At 41.4% G+C, this 15410-nt stretch overlaps 1 protein-coding gene across 5 annotated transcripts in view; it reads right to left on the bottom strand.

Annotated features, from left to right (window-relative positions):
• Positions 1 to 115: 115 nt before the first annotated feature.
• The window catches only part of CHERP (calcium homeostasis endoplasmic reticulum protein), a 117176-nt gene continuing 101881 nt past the window's right edge, over positions 116 to 15410 (bottom strand). For 3 of the 5 annotated variants that reach the window (XM_030217786.1, XM_030217785.1, XM_030217787.1), the window contains 6 exons: positions 10465 to 10614; positions 9634 to 9750; positions 4020 to 4114; positions 3402 to 3587; positions 2968 to 3018; positions 116 to 310 (listed from right to left, as the gene is read on the bottom strand). In XM_030217786.1, the coding sequence (XP_030073646.1) occupies positions 273 to 310; positions 2968 to 3018; positions 3402 to 3587; positions 4020 to 4114; positions 9634 to 9750; positions 10465 to 10614 (637 nt within the window). In that variant the 3' untranslated portion in view covers positions 116 to 272. The remainder of the gene's footprint in view (positions 311 to 2967; positions 3019 to 3401; positions 3588 to 4019; positions 4115 to 9633; positions 9751 to 10464; positions 10615 to 15410) is intronic. The other 2 variants (XM_030217789.1, XM_030217790.1) reach the window with 2 other exon arrangements.

The following is a 15410-nucleotide window of genomic DNA, read 5'->3' as shown; positions in this document are numbered from 1 at the left end:
CCTTACATGTGTCAAACTTTGAAATATTCCTGTAATTAGGCAGTCTGAAGCACTTCTTCCTAGAAAAACACAGCTGATTTTATGTATGATAAATTAATAAAAAGGTGTAAATTGCTTCCAGTCTGTCAGAGTGGCTTTAATATGAAATCAAATGTAATAATTCCTTAAGACATAAATTCCGGTTTGTACAAGACACTGACAATTTTGCTAATTTACAGAGGATGAAGAAAAAAATGCAGGGTGTTTTCTTTTTTGTTGTTGTACCCCTGTGTTTATTCCTGTGGCGGTGTATCCTGGCCTTCCCGTTTCACTAGGACAGAAAGAAAGCAAAGAATTAGTATCAATCGCCAGTTTTGGCAAGACACTTATCTCTATGAGGATCTCTCCATCAAGCAGGTATTATAAAAATATGTCTAATTATAGATTTATAACACATGTTTAGAACTACGTATGTATCAAGGAGGGATTAGCCAGGTGGTTAGTTTAAAAAGCTGGAAACCACAAAGTCTGAATTTCAATTGTTTCCTTATCATCCATGCCAGACCAGTGAGTGAATTTTCCCAAAGCGTTTTTAAGGCCAGATTAGGTCAATGATGCATGATAATGGCTACAGCCTGAGAAGAAGGGTAATGTGATGGTGTATGTCGTTCTCTTCATGTTCTATCATTTCAGGCAGATGAACATACAAGACCCCCCCCACTCAGTCCACACCTAGCACTCATCTCTGCCCATGCCTATTTACAGTAGTAGTGTGGTATTTTTAACAAACATCAAGTCTCAGGACCAGACAGACCTGGCTGCATAAGAACCTGCATTTCTGCTAGGATTCCAGTTAGGATACTCACATAGAACCAAACAGACATGATTACCTGCATTTCCAAAAGACGTTTAGCCATTTTCCCATTCATTCTGGAAGAACCAAAACTCCAAAGCACATTCTAACACTTGAACATATGCATTTAACCTGTGCCTATACAATATATCCTTTTATTTATTTATTTTTAAAGGGACTATGGGTCCTCCATGCTAACCCCATTCTGCTTTTTTTATTTTTTGGGTATCTTGTTTTATTTATATTTAAGCACAGGTACAAGTAGTTTGACTTCACAAAATACCCTTTAACAAAATCCTATGGAGTAGAGAGGAGTAGCCTAATTAATAAGAACAGCAGTAGGCCGAAAACAAGGGCGGCCAGGGTTCAAATCCAACAGACACTCCTTATTTCAGGTAAGTCACTTAGGGGCCCTTTTACTAAGGTGCGGGAGGGCTAATGCATGGGCAGCGTATGCCAAATCGGCACTATCGCCAGGCTAGTGTGTGCACCTGGCGGTAATTCTGAGTTTGGCATGCGCCGAATCCCATGGTAGAAAATAATTTTCTACTGCGGGGGGGGGGGGGGGGCCTAATCAGCAGTTGCAGCATGGTTACCGTGTGGGTTGAGCATGAGCCCTTATGCTAAATCAATAGGTGGTGGTAAAGGCTCAGGTCGTAAATAGGCTTGCGCTAGTTTTAATTTCAGTACATGCCCATTAAAAGAAAGCCCTTTTTCCCAGCCGCAGTAAAAAAAAAAATGGCCAGCATACACCCATGCAATCACAGACCACTTTTTACTGCAGCTTAGTAAAAGGACCCTTCAACCTTTCACTGCCTCATATATAATAAAGTTTACCTGTATATAATATGTAAACTGCTTTGTGACCACAGAAAAGGCAGTATAGATTATAAGCCCTCTAGGGACAGGAAAGTATTTAAATACTTGAGCTACATCCCTAACAGTATTACATAAAACAATTTGTTATTGTGTTAACCTCTACTACCTGCCCCAGAAGAGCATTATATGCTTTTATCACCCTTTTTATAAAAGGTTTTCCTGATGTTGTGGCTCTAGTAGACCTCATTAGCCCCTGTTCTAAGGCTTTATTCCCCCTTGAAAAGTTTACTACTTGTGCATTAATATTTTTCAGGAGTTTCAATTTCATGACAAGGTTAAAACAAGTATTATTTGGTTTCATAGCATCTCTCAGTAAACTGAATCCCTATGTACTACACACATGTACATGCAGCCACCTCTGGAGCACATAGCTTGCAAAGCAAATTTATTGCACCTAGACTTCCTGAAAACCTTTTAACAGAAAGATGTATGAGCTATTGCACTCTAGTCTAAAATTGTTGGTAAGAAACAATATATGGTATGCTCTCATACTTATGTTTAAGATACAGTCAAGCTCCTTTTATTTACAAAATCCACAGGCCTTTATTCCATTATCCAGAAAACTTCCCTTTTTGCAGAATTTGTTTGTGGGGAGATGTTATACGGTAGCGCCTCAGCCCCATCCTGTGCACATGCAGATGCAGCCATAGCATATCAGTGGTATTGCTCATCTCCTGGTAGCAGCATTTTTGGCAGCAGTGGCAGAATCTTAAGCGATGGATTTGGAAAATCCAGAAGTGCAAAGGAAGAGGCGTAAGCTATCCACTCAGAGCTGACACCTAGTCATACTAACATAAGACACGCCATGCAGGGTCAGACTACAAAATCATCAAAGCCCATCATCCTGTTTCCGACAGTGGTCGATGCTGGTCACACTATGAAGTACCCTGCAGATTCCGAACTGCAGCTCCATTTCTTGCCAATTGCTCACAATGATAAGCATTAGCTTTTCCAAGTCTTCCTGTCTAATAACTGTTTATGGACTTTTCCTCCAGGAGCTTTTCCAAACCTCCTTTAAACCCAGTTATGCTACTTGACCACATCATCTGGTAAATAATTCCACAGCTTGATTTTATTTTCCGGAAATTATCCATTATTGGGAATCCCCTTGGTATTGACTACTGCAAATAACACAAACTCTACTAATACATGAGAACCAGCTGGCTCACTGGCTTATGTTAGGTAGTTAAGATATAAAACAGCAGTTATGTTAATACTGATGAGGCTTTCCCAGGGTAGGGCCTAGGTAAAATTACCATTGGCTGTGGGTTCTGGAGCACCTGGGAAGTTTCCGCCTGCTTTCAAATCTGTACAAAGAAGGAAAGGCCTCACAGTTAGTGGAAAGGTCTGACAGCAAAGGAAAGCAATGCCTAGGAAAATGTCACATTTAAACTCAATTTTTAAGAAAACAAAACAAAAACAAACCCAACCATGAATTAGCCTGCTGTATAAAAAAAAATGGAATACACAAATACAAAAGACGTAGCAATTACTGGCAGCCAATAACTCTACTGGATTGGCAAACTCATTAGCAGTTTACTTAACTGTATTTATGAATTAAAAAACAAAACCCCCACATGATGTAGAATCAGCAAATCCAGATTCCCTGCATTAAAAAGGGGTTCTATCCCTACTGCCACTAAGATGTGTCAAAGTTCACCCGGACAGCAAGCAGAAGAGGCACACTTACTTTCATCTCTCGCTTTCATACGTGCGATGAAGGAGTAGCTCTTGTTCCTGCGGTAATTCTCATATGGATCATCCAGAGAGACACCTACACCCTTGTACTGATCCCACTTGTCTCGGATATCCCCCCCTTTAATGGGGTCCTGGATTCCTTGCTCCTTAGCACCGAGTCCGCCAGACCCACTCCATCCTACAGCGGGGGGGCACGCAAGCATTGTCAGAAGTGGAAATGCAGCTCTTAGAATTATTTTTTAAAGCCATAAGCCATTATATAAAAAAATGGAAAGAGAAAATATGTTGATTTTGGAGAGTTTGGGCTCCCCTGCAGGCCAAGTTCTGGCACATCAGAGGTGGTAAAGGGAATTAACTTTGTATAAACGAGTACGGTGGACAGGAATGGCTCAGCCTTTTTCAGGCTTTTTCCTTTCGGCCCTCTGTCAGTTCAGGAAGCCTGAATATCTGACAACACAACAGAGGACACGGAAGAACCCAAAGACCAAAATGAGAAGGGACAGAAGGGGCTAAAAGAATGCATTCTAGCATACGATCTTCTGCCATCTCTGTGCTACTGTTTAGACCACAATAGAAGGGACGGTTTGGATCACAAACAAAGGATTCTTACCCATTTTCACCAGCATCTGGTGCCCTTTATTCTCCTCGCCAAGTCTCTGATCTGGGACAGAGGGCGCTCCTGATGACCCTAAGCCAGGTGCTGAGCTGGAAAAGAAAACGGCTCTTTCAGCATCATAACACCACAGACTTGGGGAAAAAAGAGCCCCATCAGATAAAAGTTGAGGTGTCCCAGAGCCTTCCAGAGAAGGGAACTACAGATCACAAGAGAATATAAGAGCAATTCTCAATCTGATCTTTGGGGTCTGACTGAATATCCACAAAGAGCATGCATATTGGGGGGGGGGGGGGGGGGGGGGGGAGGGGGGGTATAGTTCTCAAAGCTACTCTTACACAGTCAAAAGACAGACAGGTCCGTATGAAACAAGGTCCATCTCATGGAAAAATTGCAGGTTTTTTTCACATTATACTATCCCCTGTCCTTAATACTATATTGTAATCCCAGAACCACATCTGCTAAAGCTCATCTTAATATCTGTATACCATGCTAGAGTCAATATTATGGACCAATATGCTCTAATCATCAGCTTGGCATGCAGCAGCAATCAAAAAAGCAATTAGTGTGTTAGCCGTTATTTGTGAAGAAATAGAAAACAAAACCAAGAATACACTAGTGCCTTTGTTAACCAGGACGCATCAACAGCTAGAATATTGTGTGTTGATCTGGTCATGCCACCTCAAGGGAAAAAAAAAACCCTCAACAAAAAGAAACAGAATTAAAAACAGTAGAAAGGCAAAAAAAAAAAAAAAAAAACCCTGATTTGGAGGGGGAGGGGAACAGCTCCATTATGAAGAAAGGTTAAGAAGGTTAGGACTCTTCAGCTTGAAGGAGTCAACTGAGAGGGAATATGATAGATGTTTATGAAATCGCAAGTGGATTGGAACATGTTAATAAGGGTTATTTACTCAGGACTAGGGGAGACACTCCATGATAGAAGTTTTTTTTTTTGTTAAATTAAAAAGGTGTTTTTCAGTCAACGTGCAATTAGCTGTTGGAATTTGTTACCAGAGGAATTAAACCTAGTAGCATAGCTGGGTTCAAAAAGTCTGAACACATTTCTGAAAGGCAAGTCCATAAATAAGCAGCCAAACGAGTTTCTCCACCTCCTGCTTTTGGGAGACAGCAATATGGAAAAGGCTCTATTAGAATCTGCTGGGTACTTTCAACTGACCCAGACTGAACACTGTTGGAGAGGATGCAGGGATTGATAGACTACTGGTCTCATTTGTGATCGGAGTAGGTCGGTGATAGCTCCAAGCAGCACACAAAGATGGACCAAGCAGGCAGGCGTTCACAAGGCTTGGGCCCATCTCTCTGCCTTCACTGAACGTCATCTCCACCAAGCAGCAAGATGTTCCCAAAAAGCCATACTACCAAGGCTCTCTCCACTTAGCCTTACAACTGTATCTCAGGATCCTTTCTGTTCAATGATTTCCATTAAATTCTGAGCTGTAAAAAGCCACAGGCTGCATATCACCGAGATAAAATATAAATACAGTGACATGTAAATTCATTTACAACTGAAAATAAGTTACCCATCTCCCACAATTTATCAAACAAACAGGCCTGGCCTTCCACAACCTACTGCCCCTCAACAATAAAACCAGCAAGAAATGTTAGGGGCTACAATGGAGCACGCAATGCATGTCAAACAGCCTTTCATCTATATTGTTACATCAGAAGTGACATCACAGAGGCAACTGTAAAATATGACACCATCGTCGAGAGGTTAATAAAGAAACAGAAAAATAAGGCCAACAAAAAAATCTTCTTTTTTTTTTTTAATTTCTATTTATTACCTTTTAAAAGTGGCCTAACAGGAACCACACTACTTTATCCAAGGGTTTTAGAGGAATGAAAGCCCAAAATTAAATCAGAAAAACAGCCAAGTGAAAGGGGATAAGCACATACAAGAGAATATTTGGTAGGTTCTTAAATTTAACTTCTATGGATTTGTTTTTCTTTCAAAGCACGTACAGTAATTAACATAGACAATGTCATCAGACATCCACATCGAAGCATTTGTGCTTTTCTGTTTAGAAACAGGAATCATCAGCACACCCAGTGCTTTATGTATTAAAAGAAAATGGCATAAAACTCGTTACAGATTAAACAACAAACTCAATTCACCAACATGTACCACCAGGGCTTTTATATTATGAATTTATAAAATTATACCAGCTCTCAGTTATTTTTATGTATGTTATTTTTATGTATTACACTTATTTTAAGTGGAATCAAATAGTCTTAAAACAAAAATGAGATACAAGATTGGTCCAGAGGCTTGAGTCTTTTACTAAAGATTAGTTCCAGTATCTGCAGCAGGGTCCATTTTATTCCTATGGGCCCTGCTGCAGATAACTCAAGCTAATTTTTAGTAAAAGATCCCCCGAGTGTATCACAATTACGGGTGAATCCACCTCACCACAACTTGAAATTGCATCGACAAGGATTAATCACCCAAACCTAATAGGACACCTGAACACAATCCTATTCTACAGACCACCAGGAAAATGGCAAGACTCCCAAACGCAACTTATGGACTTCATCTCGAACTCCTGTGTATCTGCCTCAAACATCCTTATAATAGGAGACATCAACCTACACCTAGAAGACGATACCTCACCAAGCACACGAGAATGCAAAGAATTCTTAAAACTCTGGGATCTGCAAGCACCCAACACGCAACCAACACACAAAAAAGGACACACACTAGATATCATAACAAGCAAATTCGAACCGGACTCAACAATCATACTCACCGACACAAGATGGACACCTACATTATGGTCAGACCACCATAAAGCAAATGTCTCTCTCTGCTGGCGAAAAACACACATAAACACAATCAAAAAACATGAACGAACAACATACACAACGAGAGGAAAAATAGACCCCACAATATTCTGGCAACAGATCTACCAGAACGAATGGTCAACAAATACTGACACCATCCAATTCCTCCAAGAATGGGACGATGTATGCACAACAACACTAGACAAAATCGCCCCAATCCAAACCAGAACATCGCACAGGAAAAAATCAAATCCATGGTTCACCGATGAGCTGAAAAAACTTAAAACACAAGTCAGAAAACTAGAACGCGTATGGAACAAAAAGAGAGACGAACAAACACTAAACGCCTGGAAATTGCATCGGAGAAAATACAAATATACCATAAAACAGACTAAAAGACTACATTACAAAACAATAATAGGACCAAACTACAAAGACACACATAAACTCTTCAACCTTGTGAACAAACTGTTAGACACCACACCAGTCACAAACAACGGCAAAGACATACCAGATGTAGACAACCTTGCAAAATACTTTGAGGAGAAAATTATACAATTACGACTCAAAATACCCGCTAGCCCTATTGAATACGCCACAATTCTAGATTGTCTAGATCCAGAAGAAGGAACATACCCAGCAGACAGAACCTGGACCGAATTCGAACTACTATCAGAAGACCTCATCTCTGAAACACTTAAAAGATTTGCCAAATCCCACTGCAAACTAGACATTTGCCCAAATAACCTCATGAAATCTGCTCCTCAACAATTTATAATAGACCTAACGAGCCACGTAAACTTCATGCTACAAAACGGACTTTTCCCAAAAGAAAAAGGAAAAATCTTACTCACCCCAATTCCTAAAGACACAAAGAAAAGCACGAGTGAAATAACCAATTACAGACCAGTAGCATCCATACCACTAATAACCAAAATAACTGAAGGAATGGTAACAAAACAACTCACAAACTACCTAAACAAACACTCAATACTGCATGATGCCCAATCAGGATTCCGATCAAATCATAGCACAGAAACGGTCTTAGTCACCCTTATGACTAAATTTAAACAAATAATAGCAACCGGAAACAATATACTCCTCCTACAATTTGACATGTCAAGTGCCTTCGATATGGTTGACCACGGAATCCTATTACACATACTTGAATATTTTGGCATTGGAGGAAAAGTCCTGAACTGGCTCAAGGGGTTCCTAACACAGCGTTCGTATCAAGTTACATCAAATTCAACCACATCTAATGCATGGACACCTGAATGTGGAGAACCACAAAGATCACCCCTCTCACCAACCATTTTCAACCTAATGATGATCCCTTTGGCAAAACTCCTATCAAACCATAACCTCAACCCATATATATACGCTGATGATGTAACAATATACATCCCTTTCAAACAGGACATCAAAGAAATCTATAACGAAATCAATCAAAGTCTACACATCATGAACACATGGGCAAATGCATTTCGTCTGAAATTAAATGCAGAAAAAACTCAATGCCTGATACTCACCTCCCAATACAACACGAACGAATTTACCGCCATAAACACACCAAAATTAAACCTTCCAATCTCAGAAACGCTAAAAATCCTTGGAGTCACTATCAACCGCCACTTAACACTCGAAACTCATGCAAACAATACAACCAAAAAGATGTTCTACTGCATGTGGAAACTGAAAAGAATAAGACCATTCTTCCCAAGATCCGTCTTTCGCTGCCTAGTGCAATCCCTCGTATTAAGCCATCTGGATTACTGCAACTCACTATATGCAGGTTGCAAAGAGCAAATACTGAGGAAACTTCAAACAGCCCAGAATACAGCAGCCAGACTCATCTTCGGAAAACCAAAATATGAAAGTGCAAAACCCTTACGAGAGAAGCTACACTGGCTTCCACTCAAGGAACGCATTACTTTTAAAGTATGCACATTAATCCACAAAATCATTCACGGCGAAGCTCCAGCCTACATGTCTGAGTTAATAGACCTACCACCCAGAAACGCCAAAAGATCATCCCGAACCTTCCTCAACCTCCACTTCCCTAATTGCAAGGGCGTAAAATACAAGACGCTACACGCGTCAGCCTTTTCTCACGTGGGCACGCAGTTCTGGAATGCACTGCCGCGCAACCTGAGAACGATCCACGAGCAAACCTCCTTCCGCAAACTATTGAAGACCCATCTTTTTGAAAAAATCTATGGAAAGAAGCAAAACACAAAGTCCACACTCACTGTTCACTAATGCATCAATACATCCACTTCTGAACTCTCATCCCCAGCAGTCTCACCTCACTCATACCTTTACTCACAGAAATATGTATACCATACATAATGCCCTTTTAACCTCCCGCTGTCTCCTTCCAATGTTTCAAGGTTTGGTTCCAGTGTTTATATTCCCTAACAACACTTTGATGTGTCTTGTATAACTTTTCACAATGTAATCCATAACCAAGTTGTAACAAATTATATTTCCATCTTTCATATCGTATTGTAAGCCACACTGAGCCCGCAAAAAGGTGGGAAAATGTGGGATACAAATGCAATAAATAAATAAATATATTCAAGACTTGCTCAATGGGACAGCATGCCACCAAGGCTCTGAGAGATTACGCTGTCTTGCACTGGTTGGGCATCGCCCAGTAGTGTATGGTGATTCAAATACTTAGCTTTAGATCTCAACAGCTTGTCTTTTGGTTTTTGCAGTGAACAGGCTGCAATAAATGGCCCCGGGGGTGAGGCTGACATGTGGGTGAGGGGGGAAAGGGAGAGAGTTAGCTGCAGATACTCACGGAGGAGTGGTGCTGCGGGAGCGAGACCGACGCCGCCTCTCAGGTGAATATGATTTAGACCTTGATCGTGACCTGGAACGGGATCGACTACCAGAAGAGCGGGACCTACTTCTACTCCTAAAAGAAAATAAGGTTTTATTTCAGTGTTGTTCTCTGAGATCTCCCTCACTTGTGCTGGGATTTAAAGAGGTATGTGCATATTTATATCATTATATCATCCATGTTTCTATATATATTACCAATTATATCTGTACTCTGAAATGGCATAAGTCATGACAGAAATTGTAAGCCACATTGAGCCTGCAAATAGGTGGGAAAATGTGGGATACAAAAGCAACAAATAAATAAATTTAGGAACCAAATCTAAGATATAAACTGACTAATAGCACCATTACTAGCTCAAATGTTAAAGCAAAGAATATGTGGATGTTCTCTCCTGCTGACAATACAGGACCTGTGTTATCAATGGGGAGGGTGCTGTTGGTAGATTGCAGACTTACTAATGCAACAAGGGCTACTCTCATACAAAACACCAACAGCAGAATTAAAGAAATAACATGTCATACATTTCAGTTTGCTCTGCTAGTGTTTCCATATCTCTAAAGACCCCTCCATGGAGACGATAGGGGCCAGCATCCTCTTATGTCCAACCCTTTCAGCTGTTTCTCTACTTCTCCTTTGTGTAACCTTCTCAGACAGTAGGCAAAACAACAAAGTTAGGTCTCAAGTCTACAGGTGGTGCAAGGCACACAAGGCAAACAAGCTGAGGACAGTTCAAAGGGCATCTGACAGAAATATGGTCTGTCAGAGGGCTGCATGCCAGCTACTCACCTGGATCGTGACCGGGAATAGGATCTAGAGCGAGAACCAGAAGGAGATCTTGACCTTGAGTATGAGCGGGAGGATTTTGAAGACCTCGAATTGGATCTGGAAGAAGATCGACCTCTGCTTTTCGACCTACTTCGAGATCTAGAAGGTCCACTTTAACAAAAAAAAAAAAAAAAAGGTAAAGCGAAGTTAGCTGATGCATGTCTACACAATAATCAGGGGCAGGGAAGAGATTCTGGATTTAGCTTATGTCTTTTTCAGTTGTAGCTCAAGGTGAGTTACATTCAGGTCCTGTAGATATTTTTCTGTCCCTAGAGAACTTTGAATATCAGCCTTTAAGATTGTACCTGAGGTAATGGAGTGTTAAGTGACTTGCCCAAGATCACAAGGAGCAGCAGCAGGATTTGAACTAGGCTTCTCTGGTTCTCAGCCTAGTGCTCTATTAGGCTACTCCTCTAGAGAAGCCCATGTTTTTATGTGAGGAAACTACTGTCCTTAGATTGCTCTGTGGTAGCTATCTATGGTGGTGGTCTGCAAAGCAGAACAGTCCTCTAATTACATCCATTCTTTTCTTTTTAACCTTCTCTTGGTAAGTATTTTCACTTAAACACAGGTCATTTGCTAGCTTTTCATGCAGAAGTCTTTAACCAGGTCACATTACGAAAACCAACAGCTACAGGCATAATTCTGTAAGATGTGGCATGGCATCAAACTGACCTGGTCAAGCGCTTCCCAACACTACTCTGCCTGCTCTGTCAGAGCAAAACAGTTAAGTTCACATGAAGACTTTTGCTGGGTCCTGGATCTTGTGTGTTCAGGTATACATATACTTATCATAAACAGTTGATGGGCTGTTATTCTGGAGCTCTGTATTGCTCCTTGGAAAGCCTCTGCTCACTCCCCCCTCTCCCCAGAATTGAACATCTTTGAATCTTCACCAGGCAAAGCACTAGAATACATTCTTGAATGTAGGTTTTCTTTTTAAAATTATTATTTAAGAGCAAACTCTACTACTGCTGACCAACATGGGAGCTGCACATCATGTGTTTAAGATCTAATTTTTTTTTCTTTTGATACAGGCCCTAAAGAGAATCTACGACAGTGTTTCCCAAGTCCAGAGAAGAGAAGATCTGGAGAAAGATCTGGACTACCAATTTTGATTAGAATCTGACTCTTCCCCTATCATGTCTCAACAGATTCCAATAGCAGAAAAGATGCAGAAACAGCATCTGCTAATAGTCAACCATCTAGAAGTACATCCTCTCCAGATTCTCATGTTCTAGATTTGTTTTGCAGATGTGATTTAATGTTAAGGAGGAGACCCAAGCCCAGATGTGCTTGCCCTGTTAAAGTACAGTAGTAACACCCTCAAGGCAAGTGATTGCTATACCAATCCAGATACTCCTTCAGGAGCTTCAGCCTAGGATGTCGTAGGTCAGTGTTTCCCAAGTCCGGTTCTGGAGTACCCCTTGCCTGTCAGGTTTTCAGGATATCCACAATGAATATGCATGAAACAGATTTGCATATAATGGAGGCAGTGTATGTAAATCAAGGTCATACATATTATGTGGATATCCTGAAAAATGTTGACTGGCAAAGGGTACTCCAGAACCGGACTTGGGAAACACTGACCTACGACATCCTAGACTGAAGCTCCTGAAGGAGTATCTGGATTGGTATAGCAATCACTTGCCTTGAGGGTGTTACTACTGTACTTTAACAGGGCAAGCACATCTGGGCTTGGGTCTCCTCCTTAACATTAAATCACATCTGCAAAACAAATCTAGAACATGAGAATCTGGAGGGGATGTACTTCTAGATGGTTGACTATTAGCAGATGCTGTTTCTGCATCTTTTCTGCTATTGGAATCTGATGAGACATGATAGGGGGGGAAGAGTCAGATTCTAATCCAAATTGGTAGTCCACATCTTTCCCCAGATCTCCTCTTCTCTATACCAGTGCAGCAAGACTAAGTGCTCTATGCAACTTCTTGCATCCTTCAGGACTGTCTTTTGAATGCTAGCTCATTATGATGTCCTGTCCCCACTGGTGCTACCACTACACATAGCACTTCAGTTTTGCACCATTCATTCACTTTTTCTTCTAATGGCACCAGCTGACTGATGACACTTTTTTCAGAACCCAGGAAAACGGGCCATTTCTGAGCACTATGGTACAACTTTCTCTCTTTCTTAGAGGGTAACTGGCACTTTTCTGGCTTGATTTAAAACATCATCTTTTAGTAGACTTAAAACCTCTCTTTCTTACCCTGATTTTATTGCAGATAGTTTCCCCCTCCCCCGACTCTTTACTCATTGAAGGCCTTAACAATAATCTATTTACAATGGACAGCAAGCCCTACAGGCTGACAGGACTCTAGGAATTCTCTAAGGGTTTCTGGACCAGAAAGAACTGTTGGGCACACTGGATGATGGACTCATGCTGTTGATACAGAAAGCAATGACTTCTTATAGTCATTTTATTTACTTATTTTACATAGACAAGGCATTTTTTGAAGCCTGCAGTCTTCTTGTCATTTCCAAAATGATATAAGTCAAATCAAACAGCTAAAAGCTAACTCTGGGAAAGCAATTTTATGTACTTATTTGCATTAACAAACAATGAAGATCCATGAACTGATAAGTAAAGAAATAAATATAGACAGCCTGGTTCACATTCTATCAACAAAGGAGAAATCAGATCTTACCTGCAAATTTACTTTCCTTGAGTCTCTCCAGACCATTCCCGATGAGTGGGTAATATATACTCCTACCAACTCAGGGTGACTAAGAACTACTGATTAGCGACCTTACAAGAGAACTGTGCAATCCTCCACCTCCTCAGTATTTCTAATAGCCAAGCCAAGAGGTAAAAACTGATCAAAACAGGAATATAACAGGCAGAGAATCTCCAATGACCAGAGGGGAAAGACAGATAAACAGATGGCCTGAAGACCAGCACAATAATCCTGATCAAAAGCAGAGACCCGACTCAGTGGAGTACCCGAACCACCCCAACCCCCGACACAATACAACTGTTAACCTCTGGGTGGGGTTTGGGAATGATCTGGAGAGACTCAAGGAAAGTAAATTAGCAGGTAAGACCTAATTTCTCCTTCTTTATCATCTACTCCAGAGCATTCCCAACAACTGGCAAGTACCCAAGCAGTACTCAACGAGGGTGGTAAAAGCCTCTGGCTTACACAGACACCTCGAAGGAAGCATCCTGTCATGCAGAGCCCTGCAGACATCGAGAAGCACCAGTTCCCTCAGAGATTCCTCTCTCGGAAAGGACAGCAAAGAAATATCCTCAAGATGAAAAGGGGAAACCACTTTAAGAAAGGGAATCCAGTAGCAGAGAAACCTTCTCCTTAGAGAAAACCAAAAACGGTTCCCTACACGACAAGGCCTGCAACTCGAGATACGCCGAGCAGAAGAAATAGCCACTAAAAACACCACCTTCAGAGAAAGGTCCTTGAATGACGCCTGTCGCAATGGCTCAGGTAGCGCTATAGAAGTGATTTATAGTAGTAGTAGCCTTCACCAAGGCCGACAACATAAGATTCAAATCCCATGGAGGAACCACACTGATGAAAACGCACTATGTCCAGATGCAACACCAACGACCACCCCTTGAACTGGGCCCCTGAAAGCATGCCAGCACTGCCAGATGAACGTGAAGGGATGACAGAGAAAGACCCAAGCCACACTGAAGGAAGTCCAAGAGGTTGGTCACTGAAGCACGAAGTGGAAGGACACCACGCTCCTCACACCATGCCTCCAAAATCCGCCAAACTCTGACATACGCCAAGAACGTTGAACATTTCCTAGAACTCAGATTATCTACAAGTTATTTCTCCTGGCCTTTAAAGCATTTAGAATTGGCCACCCTCCTTATCTCTCCAACCTCACTATTCCCTATACTCCAGCCCGGGTTCTCTGTTCTTTAAACGATTATCGTCGCTGTCTTCCAAGCCCCCAAAATGCTCAATTGGAATCCACCGGGCACAGTGCCTTTTGCTTTGCAGCCCTTTTTCACTGGAATTCTATGCCCCTCTCTATCCGAGCGCAACCATCTCTTAAGAAATTTAATGTTGCCTCGAAAACATGACTTTTCAGTCAGGCCTTCGATCAATCCTAGGTTCTGATTTACTCCTCTCTCACCGTGTCCCCTTACCTTTTATGTTTTGCCTCCCTTTAGCTTAGCTAGTCGCCTTCTCTTGCTTTGAATGCTATCTATCCTATTTAACTTTGTAGTTCCTCTTCCCCCTAAAGATATGTGTATGTTACGAAATGCCTAGCCACCCGCCTGGGGTTACCCCACAGCAATTTAGAGAGTCTATCTCCAGCACAGCTCAAGTCCGCCTGCACTACCGCTTGTGCTTTACACTGGTACCTTTCCTCCCACTGACTGGGCCACAACCACCTCTGGGCAAGTCTCCTGCTCTCCAATTATCACCAGTGATTTCTAGGTTACTGGGGCCACACTCCCAGTGGTCCTACAGTTCCCAGAAAGCACTCACAGACCCAACACACAAACCACTAGGATTCTTTATTAGTCCAGACAGGCAGAAAACAAACAAACAAATATGTTTATTTTCAGAACCTGGAACAGTGGACTTAAAATGTGCAATTATCAAACAAACAGTGACAAGTAACTGAAAAATGGATCAATTACAAAACTAACTACACATCTGCATAATGGCTCAACAGAACTTGGGAAGATCAGGACATATACTTCACCAAGCCTTAGCAAAGAGATCTGTCTCTCTTTTCTCCCGGGCTAAGACTGAAGCAACAACCAGCAACAACTGCTGGGTAATTTTTCAAATTCCGGGCCAATCAGAGCCCAGTTAACAAGATTTAAAAGTATACTACTGTTTGCTTCATGCTTGTGTTAAAGGAAAAGAACATTCAGTTTCCCTGTAACAGCTTTACAGCAAAGAAAC

This window comes from Microcaecilia unicolor, chromosome 11 (genome assembly GCF_901765095.1).
Source record: "Microcaecilia unicolor chromosome 11, aMicUni1.1, whole genome shotgun sequence".
Taxonomy (NCBI): Eukaryota; Metazoa; Chordata; class Amphibia; order Gymnophiona; family Siphonopidae; genus Microcaecilia; species Microcaecilia unicolor.
This window is presented reverse-complemented; position numbering and strand designations above follow the sequence as displayed.